Consider the following 13,146-nt stretch of genomic DNA (forward strand, 5'->3'; position numbering starts at 1 on the left):
ACAGTAACAAGTCTATAAAAATTAGTTGCCTGTATTGTATGCAATCCCCCCGTTGGGGTGCACGGTATGCCCCCCAAAAAGGTTTATAATTGCCTTTGGGTCCCACAAGATGGTGGCAAAGCGCTACATGCAGCTCCTCAACTCCCTTCAATGTACTTCATTGGCACCAGGATGAATCATTTGGCCAAAGCTGCAGTTTTTTATAATAGACAAGGGTTTGGCCACGCGAAACGCAAAAAAATCCCCCAAAATACAAATTAAAACTTCTCTCTCTCTGTCACACTCACTCTCTCACTCTCTCACTCACTCACTAACTACAGAATATAGACATAACCAACTATCCATGTTCTACAGTGCTTGTCGTCACCATGGTCTTGAGTAAACTGAAGCTTTTTCTAGGTGACGTTGGGCCAAAAGGTGGAAACGTCCATCCATTTTCCGTACCACTTATCCTCACTAGGGTCGCAGGCATGCTGAATCCTATTCGAGCTATCTTCGGGCGAGAGGCAGTGTACAGCCTGTACTGGTTGCCAGCCAATCGCAGGGCACATATAAACAAACAAACATTCTCACTCACATTCACACATACGAGGAATTCTTCGATTAACCTACCAATGCTTGTTTTTGGGATGTGGGAGGAAACCGGAGTACCCTGAGAAAACCCACGCAGGCACAGAGAGAACATGCAAACTCCACACAGGGGAGGCCGGATTTGAACATACACACTCAGAACTGTGAGGCAGATGTGCTAACCAGTCGGTCACTGCTTTGCAAGGTGGAAACCGTGCAATAAAATAAAGACAGACAGACATGCGTATGAGTCATAGAGACTATATTTTTTTATTTGACAAATATTCTAAAATAGTGATAGTACATGAGAGATGTCACACTGTGGGATTTATTGGGGAAATTAGATTTTTTTTTTTTTTTATTTAAAAGTGTTTTGTAATTTTTATTTTCAAGAAAATAGCATAGAAATTTTCATATTGGCAATATGATTCATGTGGGGGGAAAAATTCAAGGTATAACTATTTTCATAAGGAAAAAAGTTATTTTACATGTAGGTAGTGGGTTCAAACTCTGCTGTACATATCTTTATCAGCTTTAATTCCTTCATAAACAGAGACATTACACTCATTCAACAGCTTACTCTATTCCATTGTGGCACAAACACGATCCTTTTCACTTTTCAATTTCAAATGATCGAGCCCTTGAAACACAATAGTTTTAAATGTATGTACAAAACTTCATTTGAACTATATATATAATAATCAACGGTGTCAGAGCTGAATGATAGAGAAGATATTGTTTGTTGTTGCTGTAAAAGTGCATGGGAGCGCTCCTAATGTGTTTGCTTGTTGAACATGGAAGCCATGCCAGCTCGAGCAGGCTCCACCATAGAAATAAGTGACTTTGTCATTGTTGTCAATTAGATGCAGGGGTCTTATTTTGACCTTTGTGTGTGTGGGGTGTGGGACGGGTGGGGCTCATTCACAGCATTTTCTCTTCTCCACATGCAGAAGTCTGTTGCAGCGGGGGCACGTGTGGTGGGCGTCCTTGAACTTTTTCAAGAGCAGGGGTAGCAGGCAGCAGCACAGCACCAACCTGGAACACACACGCACACACACAATTATGCATTGGTTTTGGACCTTTTTTTCTAACCGCAATGCTTTTTAGTTATTTTCCCTGCCTGCCGATCTCCCTGTCCTTTCTCTGCTGTGTGTGCAGGCCACAGAGCCCTGTGTTCAGTCTTGGGGGGAAAAAAACTAAGTACTGTAAAAATACTTGGTTTCTCTACTGGGGGAGTTCTAAAAAAAAAAAATAATAAAACAAAAAAAAAAATAAAACTTTTCTTCATACTTGTTGAAACTGTCAATATGACCTGACAGTAGTACATGAGTAAAATATGTTTAAAAAAAAATCAGCCCTCTTGTGCCTCTAACTTAAAGCACTGCACCCAAGGAAAAACAATCAGAGACAGAAGGCATGACTGATGAGGGGTCAATCACGTGCATTCGTGGGCACACTCAAAATGGCACACTCTCACGGTCCCACATGGAGATGTTACTTTGGGCTTTAGGAGCTTTGCTGAAACTACGGCAGAAGATCCACCCACTGAAAATTAAAGAAAAATGCAAACAAGGGTGAACAGGAGTTTCCTTTTAGAGAGGGAGGGACCTCAGGCAGCTGAGAGTATTCAGAAGCGACGTGGAATTAGCAACATTTCTGTTTGACTGGTAAGTTTATCACCTCAATTTGATTTTGAATTGATTGTTCTTTCCCAAAAAATAAAACTTCAAACCGATAGCATTTAGTTTTATAGGAACACTCCATTACGAACAAGTCATACTATCAATGTACAACCCCAATTCCAATGAAGTTGGGACGTTGTGTTAAACATAAATAAAAACAGAATACAATGATTTGCAAATCATGTTTGACATATATTTAATTGAATACACTACAAAGACAAGATATTTAATGTTCAAACTGATCAACTTTATTATTTTTAGCAAATAATCATTAACTTAGAATTCTTCATAATGCGCCACACATTTTCAATGGGAAACAGGTCTGGACTGCAGGCAGGCCAGTCTAGTACCCACACTCTTTGACTACAAAGCCACGCTGTTGTAACAAGTGCAGAATGTGGTTTGGCATTGTCTTGCTGAAATAAGCAGGGGCGTCCATGAAAAAGACGTTGCTTGGATGGCAGCATATGTTTCTCCAAAACCTGTATGTACCTTTCAGCATTAATGGTGCCTTCACAGAGGTGTAAGTTACTCATGCCACTGGCACTAACGCATGCTCATACCATCACAGATGCTGGCTTTTGAACTTTGCGTCCATAACAGTCAGGATGGTTCTTTTCCTCTTTGGCCCGCAGGACACGGCGTTCACAATTTCCAAAAATAATTTGAAATGTGGACTTGTCGGACCACAAAACACTTTTCCACTTTGCATCAGTCCATCTTAGATGAGCTCGGGCCCAGAGAAGCCGGCGGCGTTTCTGGGTGTTGTTGATAAATGGCTTTTGCTTTGCATAGTAGAGTTTCAATTTGCACTTACGGATGTAGCGCCAAACTGTATTTACTGACATTGGTTTTCTGAAGTGTTCCTGAGCCCATGTGGTGATATCCTTTACACATTGATGTCAGTTTTTGATGCAGTGCCGCCTGAGGGATCGAAGGTCACGGGCATTTAATGTTGGTTTTCGGCCTTGCCGCTTACATGCAGTGAATTCTCCAGATTCTCTGAACCTTTTGATGATATTATGGACCGTAGATGAGGAAATCCCTAAATTCCTTGCAATTGTACATTGAGGAACATTGTCCTTAAACTGTTTGACTATTTTCTCACGCACTTGTTCACAAAGAGGTGAACCTCACCCCATCTTTGCTTGTGAATGACTGAGCAATTCAGGGAAGCTCTTTTTATACCCAATCATGGCACCCACCTGTTCCCAATGAACCTGTTCACCTGTGGGATGTTCCAAACAGGTGTTTGATGAGCATTCCTCAACTTTCTCAGTCTTTTTTGCCACCTGTCCCAGGTTTTTTGGAACGTGTTGCAGCCATACAATTCTAAGTTAACGATTATTTGCCAAAAACAATCAAGTTTATCAGTTTGAACATTAAATATCTTGTCTTTGTAGTGTATTCAATTAAATATAGGATGAACATGATTTGCAAATCATTGTATTCTGTTTTTATTTATGTTTAACACAACATCCCAACGTCATTGGAATTGGGGTTGTAGTAGCCATGGCTAACGGCCAGCGAGTTTATAGTGCTAACGCTCAGAGACTGGAGGGGACACTGTAAAAAACAACCAATAGAATTTACCCAATAAATGTAAAGGGTAACAATTTGCAGCCACTTTAATTAGGTAAATTTAAACCACATATATTGGGTGAAGAATACCTTAATTCAATAGCAATAAAATCCTTACAAAACTTGGATAACTTTAGCACACATTTCTGCTTACATTTCAACCGCAGTGCCTGAGTTGAGTTGGAGGCTAGTATACTTTGTGTTCCCCAACATCCATATTCTCTCTTAGTATATTTATTTCACTAATGCAGGTCTGCCTGTTTTTGCAGTATCAAGTTTTTCAAAGCAAGTGTATATTGAATGAAGGCTCCATTCAAATCCTGCTAGCAGTTTTAATACTGCAAACACCAGCATACAGGGTAGTTGTATTTTACTTGAGTATTTTTTCTTCTGATAACATTTTACTTTTAATCCCCCCCAAAATGTTCATTTTCTATAGTGGTAGATGATTTCCTGAAGAGCAATTTAGGAATGGGTAGTTAGCAAGGTGGGCCGGCTTCAAAACATCCACAAAACATGAATGTTAGTTAAATGAAAACTCTAAATTGGGCAGAAAATTATTGATTTGCAACTAATAATATATCTTTGTGCGTCTATCAATGTATAGTAACAGGCAGAACTATTAAATGCTCTTCCGCTAAATAGCACACAATTGACCTGTGTATTGTCTTGCTGCAACAACAGTATGGTAGCTTTGTGTTTAACGAAACAGCCCCACAGTTCAGCGTGAGTAAATTGAGTTATCTTTTGTGACATTTTGGTTTGATGTGAGATCAATAATCCAGGAAAACTACATTTACTACATTGTGTAAGAACTCTTTTTGGAGTCTTAATTTAGTTCCCCTGTCTTTCGTTGACTTTATCTGCTTGCAGGATTGGAGGTTCTAAATGTCATTTGACTACAAACAAAGTATCTTTTTTTTTTTATGGGATATGCTACGTTTGGCGAGATTAATTCATTCCCTACTCCCTCATCACTAGAGAGTATAGCGATTTTTACATACAATGGTACCTTAACTTCAGATTGCCCCAACTTCTGAGTTTTCTAGTTTCAGTTACATTTCAAGTGGGTTCCCTGCAGTGAAAAGTACTGGTACACTTGTGATTTCCATCCATCCATCCATTTTCGGTACCGCTTATCCTCAATAGTTTTGTGCTCGCATTTTCTGTTTATTGTGCAGGCTTTTTGCCAAATTTCATTTTTCTAACCATGGGTTGAGAAGAAGCAGATGAGGTTCACTGAAATAAAGTTTGACATCGTAAGAACAACTAGGACAGTTTTTCTACACTCGTTTTTTTAAAACTCACTGCAGATGGAGTGAGATATGTGTGGTGTAAAAGGTGAAAAAAGTTTAAGTTCAATTTTTTTTTTTTGTAATTAACGAAAAACAGTTTATTTCTTTGCATTCTATTTTGTTATGTTGTCACTATATGTTGGATAGGAAGTGATTCCAAACACAATAAAAAAGACCGTCTTTGTTGTTTGCCATGGCAACTCCTGGATCACCTTATTGGTATGTAAAGTTTCTGGCATGTGCATTATGTTTGGCCACACAGGGCAGCAACACACTCCAATAATAATAATAATAATAATAATAATAATAATAATATCCATCCATCCATTTTCTTTACTGCTTATCCTCACTAGGGTTGCAGGCGTGCTGGAGCCTATCCCAGCTATCTTCGGGCGAGAGGCGGGGTACACACTGAACCAGTGGCCAGCCAATCACAGGGCACATAGAAACAGACAACCATTCGCACTCACATTCACACCAAAGGGCAATTTAGAGTCTTCAGTCAACCTACCATGCATGTTTTTGGGATGTGGGAGGAAACCAGAGTGCCTGGAGAAAACCCACCCAGGCACGGGGAGAACATGCAAACTCCACATAGTCGGGGCTGGGATTTGAACCCCAGTCCCGAGAACTGTGAGGCAGATGTGCTAACCAATCATTCACTGTTCCACCGATATTACTATTAATGTTATTATTTATATTAATTAATTATATTAATTAAAGTTTTAATAGTCAGTCACTGTTCATCTATTGCACATTCAGTGCATTGCAGATTTTTTTTTATATTCATATCACACATAATTCACCGTATTGCAGGATTTTTTGTGTTTGCTTTAATTTTCTGTGTTAAAATAAACACTTCTTGGCCTAAAACATTAAAACTGAAAAAAAAAAAATCTGTAAAATACACATTACAAGGAACAAATGTACATAGTGTACAGTACTACTGTGCTTTATGTTTAAGAGTTTAAAGGGTGTTTAAGAATATTGAAAATCTTTATAAGAGAATAGTAGCGGTTAATAGGAGTGTGGCGATTGGTGGAGCCTAAAAAGAGTCTGGGGAGGTTCACACAGCTTCAAAATATGTATAAATAACCCCCCCCCAAAATATTTGGTCAATACTTTATAGATTTCACCTATTGCAGGGGTGGTCTGGAACCCAATCCCCATGATAAACGAGGGATTACTGTAATGTATTCTGATTTGCCACAAATTCAATATTTGAGAAAAAAACTAAAATAACTGTGTTTTTCATCGATGTGTGTGTGTGTGTGTGTGTTTTGGTAGTTGGGTGGGGGGTTGCCAAAAGGGGGTCTCGCACACGGTGCCATTGGAGCTCGGACCGCAACTGCCCCATTGCAGTAACTGTTAGCGTAAAGCGGCTATGACAGGAGTCGAGCGGCTGTCACTCACCCAAGACAGATGAAGAGTAGAACCATGAGCCAGGCGTACGTCCCTGGTTTGTAATTGACGTTGGTCATGACCTGCTGCTGGCAGGAAGGGCACGTGGTCATGCCAGAATTATAGCCCAGCGCCGTGTCGTAGCTCGTGAACTTCTTTTTGCCATCGTCGAAGCCTGAGCTCAAGCCACCGCCTCCGCTGGTGTACACTGATGGAAAGGACAAAGAAGTTGAATTATTAATTAGTCATAACATACTATACATGCAAAACTATTACTACTGAATTTTAATGTTGGTCATCATGGTGGTACTTGGAGACTGAAGTATATTGTTAGGTGGTACTTGGTGTGAAAAGTTTAAGGGCAACTGCATTACAACATTAGATCATAAACATAGAATGCAGAATGTCAATAGTTTTGGACATGGAACCTTTAGTCAATAATTATTCCATACAAAATAGTTGCAAAACAAAAGTATATCACTCTCACCATTTACAGTTTTTGCCACTTTCTTGTGTTATCTCCAGATAAGAGATCCAAAATTAAATAAAATTTGACCAGGGCCATGAAATCACCCCCCACCCCTTTTCTCAAGTGTATTCATTGACAACTATATTTTCTGTAGGTTATTGTATTTGTAAATGTGTGTTTACCTGGTATATTCTGTGGCGGATTCTGGTCTTGGGTGATAGGGTTGAACGGAGTGTGCACATGGTAGACTTTCACATCACTCTGACTATCAACTAAAGCAGAGAAGAAACAGCATATTGATGAGAAATTCTGATGATGATGATGATGATGAAAATGTTGACAATAATGAGCATACCTGGAATGGTGTATGGAGGAGGATGTTTAACATCTGACATGGCGCTACAAGAGACAAGAAAGTTAAACTTTTATTAATATGCCATTTAATACTTCCATGCCTCTGGAGGGCGTAAAAGGTCTGAGTGGTGGAGCTTGAGGTGTCAATCAGCCATGATGATGATGATGATGATAATGATGCATTGTATGCATGTTTACTTTCAGCAGCCTTGGGGGGGACGCCCGGGCGTGGTACCCGCTTGACGTTCTTCCTTTTGGGTGTGGCAGGCTACCAATTACTGATTACCTGTTAATCTGAGGACACTAATTGTTGAAGCTTTGTAGGTGGAATTCTTTCCCATTCTTGCTTGATGTACAGCTTCAGCTGTTCAACAGTACGGGGTCTCCGTTGTCGTATTTTATGCTTTGTAATGCGCCACACATTTTCAATGGGAGACAGGTCTGGACTGCAGGCAGGCCAGTCTAGTACCCGCACTCTTTTACTACAAAGCCACGCTGTTGTAACACATGCAGAATGTGGTTTGGCATTGTCTTGCTGAAATAAGCAGGTGCGTCCATGAAAAAGACGTTGCTTGGATGGCAGCATATGTTTCTCCAAAACCTGTATGTACCTTTCAGCATTAATGGTGCCTTCACAGAGGTGTAAGTTACTCATGCCATTGGCACTAACACAGGCCCATAGCATCACAGATGATGGCTTTTGAACTTTCCGTCCATAACAGTCTGGATGGATCTTTTCCTCTTTGGCCCGGAGGACACGACGTCCACAATTTCCAAAAACAATTTGAAATGTGGACTCGTCGGACCACAGAAAACTTTTTCACTTTGCATCAGTCCATCTTAGATGAGCTCGGGCCCAGAGAAGCCGGCAGCGTTTCTGGGTGTTGTTGATAAATGACTTTTGCTTTGCATAGTAGAGTTTCAAGTTGCATTTACGGATGTAGCGCCGAACTGTATTTACTGACATTGGTTTTCTGAAGTGTTCCTGAGCCCATGTGGTGATATCCTTTACACATTGATGTCGGTTTTTGATGCAGTGCCGCCTGAAGGATCGAAGGTCACGGGCATTCAATGTTGCTTTTCGGCCTTGCCGCTTACATGCAGTGATTTCTCCAGATTCTCTGAACCTTTTGATGATATTATGAACTGTAGATGATGAAATCCCTAAAGTCCTTGCAATTGTACGTTGAGCAACATTGTCCTTAAACTGTTAGACTATTTACTCACGCACTTGTTCACAAAGAGGTGAACCTCACCCCATCTTTGCTTGTGAATGACTGAGCAATTCAGGGAAGCTCCTTTTATACCCAATCATGGCCCCCTCCTGTTCCCAATTAGCCTGTTCACCTGTGGGATGTTCCAAACAGGTGTTTGATGAGCATTCCTTTTTTGCCACCTGTCCCAGCTTTTTTGGAACGTGTTGCAGCCATAAAATTCCAAGTTAACGATTCTTTGCTAAAAACAATCACGTTTATCAGTTTGAACATTAAATATCTTGTCTTTGTAGTGTATTCAATTAAATATAGTTTGAACATGATTTGCAAATCATTGTATTCTGTTTTTATTTATGTTTAACACAACGTCCCAGCTTCATCGGAATTGGGGGTTGTAGATGTTATGGCAATATTTGACTTATTTAGAAAAATGTGCAACTTTATTTTCGGTTGTTAGATGAACAACAATAATAATAATAACCCTGACACAAATTTAAAAAATCATATATTATCGATTATACATTCAATTAGTTATTCATCTCAAGGCTGCCTTTCTGTTGCCGGGCCTAACTGCTGGAATACAAAAACGTGCTTGTTAACAGAATGTTGACAAAGCGGTGCAGAAGGTCATGAAACCAATAGTTCATACAAACAGGTACACTACCTGAGGAAGTACAGAATGGAAGGTTGTATGTACTTTTGAAGTTTACTGCTATGATGCATTATAAGACTTTTAGCATCTACACTGATCAGTTTAACCAGTCTGTTTCTTATTCCATTAAGCACATTGGGAACAAAAAGGGCCCATGAATGAGCTACAACATGAAAAAAAAGTTTGATGCATCTTTATTCTCGTTCTGTGAATATTTAAATACACTTTGCATTAACACATAAACCCACACAAAATCACTCATTGCCAAGCACATGGTCTCGTGGACACTTAACACCTGACAGAGCGGATGATGCTTCTCATGCACACACACACACACACACACACACACACACTCCCAGACGTATACACACATATTCTAGAAAAGGAATGTGTCCAAGCGGCATGCTTGGCACAAATGGGAGGAAGGGTGTGTCGAGCCAAATACTGATGACTAAAATGTGCCGGCTTAAATGTGTGCGAGATTGATTTCACTGCTCTGATCTCATAGGTGATAATGACTGGCAAAACGACAATTCCTTCACAGATGACATCAATATAGATCCAATTGAAAATGAACTGATTCTGTTCAGAGGCAAGATGGGTGTTTCTTGTCTTTTTGTCTTTGTGCACCACAATCCCTGAATATCTCTCTTTTTTCAAGTGGAAATTAGTCTTCATGTGGACATTTTGGGTGGTCCACATAAAGAAATTCCTATCGTAGTAGTATGAGTAATATAGTAGTAAGGAATTTGCTTCACATATAATCTACCAGGCCTTTTCTGGAAGACATGGGTTTTAGCTTCAAGCAATAGAAATAATAAAAGTGCTCTGTTTGAGTTTTGTTTTCATTTTGAGCTTCAGAGAGGGTAGAGTTATCTCACCACACTCACGCGCACACTGAAACTTATATGCTACGAGACTATTGTCTTGAGTTTTACAGGTTTAAACCATTTCTAAACATGTACACAAAAAGGGAGAGAGAGAGAAACAAAGGAATTGCTATTAAATGCTCTTTTCACTTTATTAGACTGTGTGCGTGAGTGTGCATGTGTGTGTGTGTGTGTGTGTGAGCGTGTCAGTTGTGACCGACACGGCTCATCCCGGCTAACTGGTTGCTCCCTCACTCGTCAAAGCAAATCGGTGTGACGTGCATTGTTTTGCTGAGATTCCATGACATGTAAGAGATGGAAACTTTGACTGGAGATGCATAGTTGCATACAGCTGCGATGCAAATGCTGGTGATTTATGGAGCTGACAATAATGACTAGGCCTTGGCTTCCAGAGACATTCATATGCCACATTGTGAGAAAAACACCCACACAAACACACATTGAGCAACAGGCCAGGAATATGAGACCCACGTGAAAAATATTTCTGGGCCCCTCAACGCAACATATTGAAAGTTTTCTCGGGGCCTTGTCTGTTATGGGCCCTTGGAATCCTCATTACTTTTCTACCCCTTACAGCCCATCTCTCGGGGTCTTTTTGATGAATGCAATTGAATAGTAATAGAAATAGTAATAGTACACCTACACATTCACATTGATGTTGACATCTACATACAACGTCAGTGAATCAAATGCAACCAGCCAAGCCACTGTGTTTTCATGTGGGTGACTTGTATAAGTTTAGGTTGATGAATAGGTCAGACTGCATTCTGTGGTCACGACAACAAAAGACACAGCTTCCCGCCTGCGTCACCGTGCCACCCAAACACATCACATCTGAGCCAAAGGTGTGGTCTGACTGCATGTGGCATCTGCGCTGGTCCAACCTGACTGACAAAGGAATGTTCATTGCCTTCCTTTTAACCATGTCACGAAGGAGCAGGCAGCTACCAGTAATTACCCGATTAACAATGTGACATTTAACATCTCACAGCTGACTTTACTGCAAAAACTGGCCTTACAAAATATGAAAAAAACAAACAAACATGAAATGTGGATTATATTACTTAATTTAAGGAAAATTGTCTGTCAATACAACTGGATTTATTTTTAAACAATTCAATATAGCTAGCCTCATAAATGCACTGGTCTTCTAAACTAAATAAAAATTATAAATAAGAATACAATAGAATGAAATAACCTCATTTCTAAGATAAATGTATTCAGAACAGTAAAATAATCTAAATAATAAATTATGATACCTAATTAAGATTTTGAAGGAAAATAAATGCATGACGCAAATGACATACAAAAGACGAAATATCTGGTAAGAAGAATTATCTTGGCAGACAAACAAGAACATTTTGTCTTGATTTGAAATATTCACTCTTGCTTGGATTTTAGTTTTTGGATTATGACTAATGATGTACTGAAAAACCGTAAAGTGCAAAAGTATTCGCACCCCCATTGGCAGCACACAGAATTTGTGAGGTGCACCAGCACTAAATTCCAGTAAATAGAGTTTGAAAGGAAATTTCAAAGCTGAGTTATTGCATCCATACATTTCGGCCAGTAGGGAGCATGTATACATTTCTTCAGAACGGGACATTCATCATACGAGACATTGGCTCAAGTTTTATGGCGATGCAACAAACTTCACTGCCAGGGGCCCTGTGAAAATGAATATCACATTGGGGCCTACCACTTAAATGTCACAAATTAAAAATATTATTTTATAGGGAATCCATGAGGCATGGGCCCTTAAATTCATCATCACTTTTCTCCCCCTATTGCAGTTCAGTAATAGAACATTGAGCATATTCAACTGGCTGTAATGTCTGCAATCTGTGATAATATGAACATATCTCCTGTATACCAGTGCTGCCTTGACGTGGTGGCTATACTTTCAGAACTTAATAACATCTTGTTTGTATTGTCACTCCCCAGAAGTTATCATACAAAAAAATGTTCATATTGCATTACCACATCACCCACAAATGTTCTGATTTGTATGTCTGATACAAAAAAGTGATTCGGTGTGATAGTCCACCTTATAGACGAATTGGAGTCTTAAAAAGCAGAAATATTGCCTTATCTCTTTCTTATCACAATTGAAATGAAGTCTGAAGTAATTTTGATGAGCAAGTCTGATAACAAAAAAAATGAAGTATTTGGTGTTTGTCCAACTCATGGGCCAATTTGACGTATGGCTTGTATTCTAAATAGCTGAAATATCCACGATTGCAAAGTGAAATCGAAATAAAATTAAAGGCCTCCCAGTTAGGCAGAAGAAGTAACGGTTTCACATTTACAGAGAAATAAAGCATCTTGAATGATTTGCTGATTTTGCTCACTGGGTTAATGTACAGTATTTTGTTGCATATCTTGGAAATTAAAGATCGAGAACGTCCTGCATATCTCGCTTATCAATATAATGGTGAAAAAACCCTTCAAAGCCAATAAGCAAATCCTAACCCCTATATCCTTATGTCCCCATAAAGAGAGAATGATCCATAAATGAGCATCTCACCTGGTCCAGGTGCGAGTGTCACTGTGCAAAGCTGTGAGTGAGCTGCTGGCACGACCACAATCTCCGGTCCAGACGCGATGCCACTGTCAGGCTGAGCTGTGTCACCTGTACCTCTAAACCCCTGCCACGCCCCCAACACACCCACGGGCCTCGCCCTCTTCGCCAAGACGCCAATATGCAAGAGGCATTCTCGCTAGGTGTAACTCAAAGACTTCTACTTTGTTCTTTGTCACTCGCAGATTGTTGAAGAAGTGTGTGTATGTCACTCACCAAAAGGGAGTCAAACCTGTTCCGCTCCAGCTGAGGTGTGCTGTAAAACACATCGTCTAAACGGATGGATTTGAAGGTCTACATGGGGCACTATCATATCGACATATGGTTATACTGTGTACTGTACTGTGTACTGAGATGGTCTTGGAGTAATATTTTTTTTCCCATAGAGGATAAAGAATATATGGCTATGAGGAGGGGCGTAGCACCAGATTATGGGCTCCCATTCAGCACCTTCAAA

At 39.9% G+C, this 13,146-nt stretch overlaps 1 protein-coding gene across 1 annotated transcript; it reads right to left on the minus strand.

The window, feature by feature from the left end:
* Positions 1-815: 815 nt before the first annotated feature.
* Positions 816-12,791, minus strand: si:ch211-157c3.4 (Lipopolysaccharide-induced tumor necrosis factor-alpha factor homolog-like). The gene is made up of 5 exons (XM_061748561.1): positions 12,636-12,791; positions 7,354-7,397; positions 7,181-7,270; positions 6,542-6,737; positions 816-1,605 (listed from the first exon to the last, which is right to left on the minus strand). The coding sequence occupies exons 2-5, from the start codon at positions 7,391-7,393 to the stop codon at positions 1,488-1,490; spliced, it is 444 nt and encodes a 147-aa protein (XP_061604545.1). The 5' UTR covers positions 7,394-7,397; positions 12,636-12,791; the 3' UTR covers positions 816-1,487.
* Positions 12,792-13,146: the final 355 nt, after the last annotated feature.

The sequence above is a fragment of the Phyllopteryx taeniolatus genome, chromosome 16, assembly GCF_024500385.1.
Source record: "Phyllopteryx taeniolatus isolate TA_2022b chromosome 16, UOR_Ptae_1.2, whole genome shotgun sequence".
Lineage (NCBI taxonomy): Eukaryota > Metazoa > Chordata > Actinopteri > Syngnathiformes > Syngnathidae > Phyllopteryx > Phyllopteryx taeniolatus.

Bases quoted from the DNA above. Each gene is read 5' to 3' on its own strand.
- si:ch211-157c3.4 (XM_061748561.1), bottom strand. From the start codon at position 7,393: ATGTCAGATGTTAAACATCCTCCTCCATACACCATTCCAG. The intron at 6,738-7,180 runs GTAAACACACAT...CCTTTCCATCAG, and splicing joins TCCGCCACAGAATATACCAG to TGTACACCAGCGGAGGCGGT. The intron at 1,606-6,541 runs GTGAGTGACAGC...TGTGTGTTCCAG, and splicing joins CTACTCTTCATCTGTCTTGG to GTTGGTGCTGTGCTGCTGCC.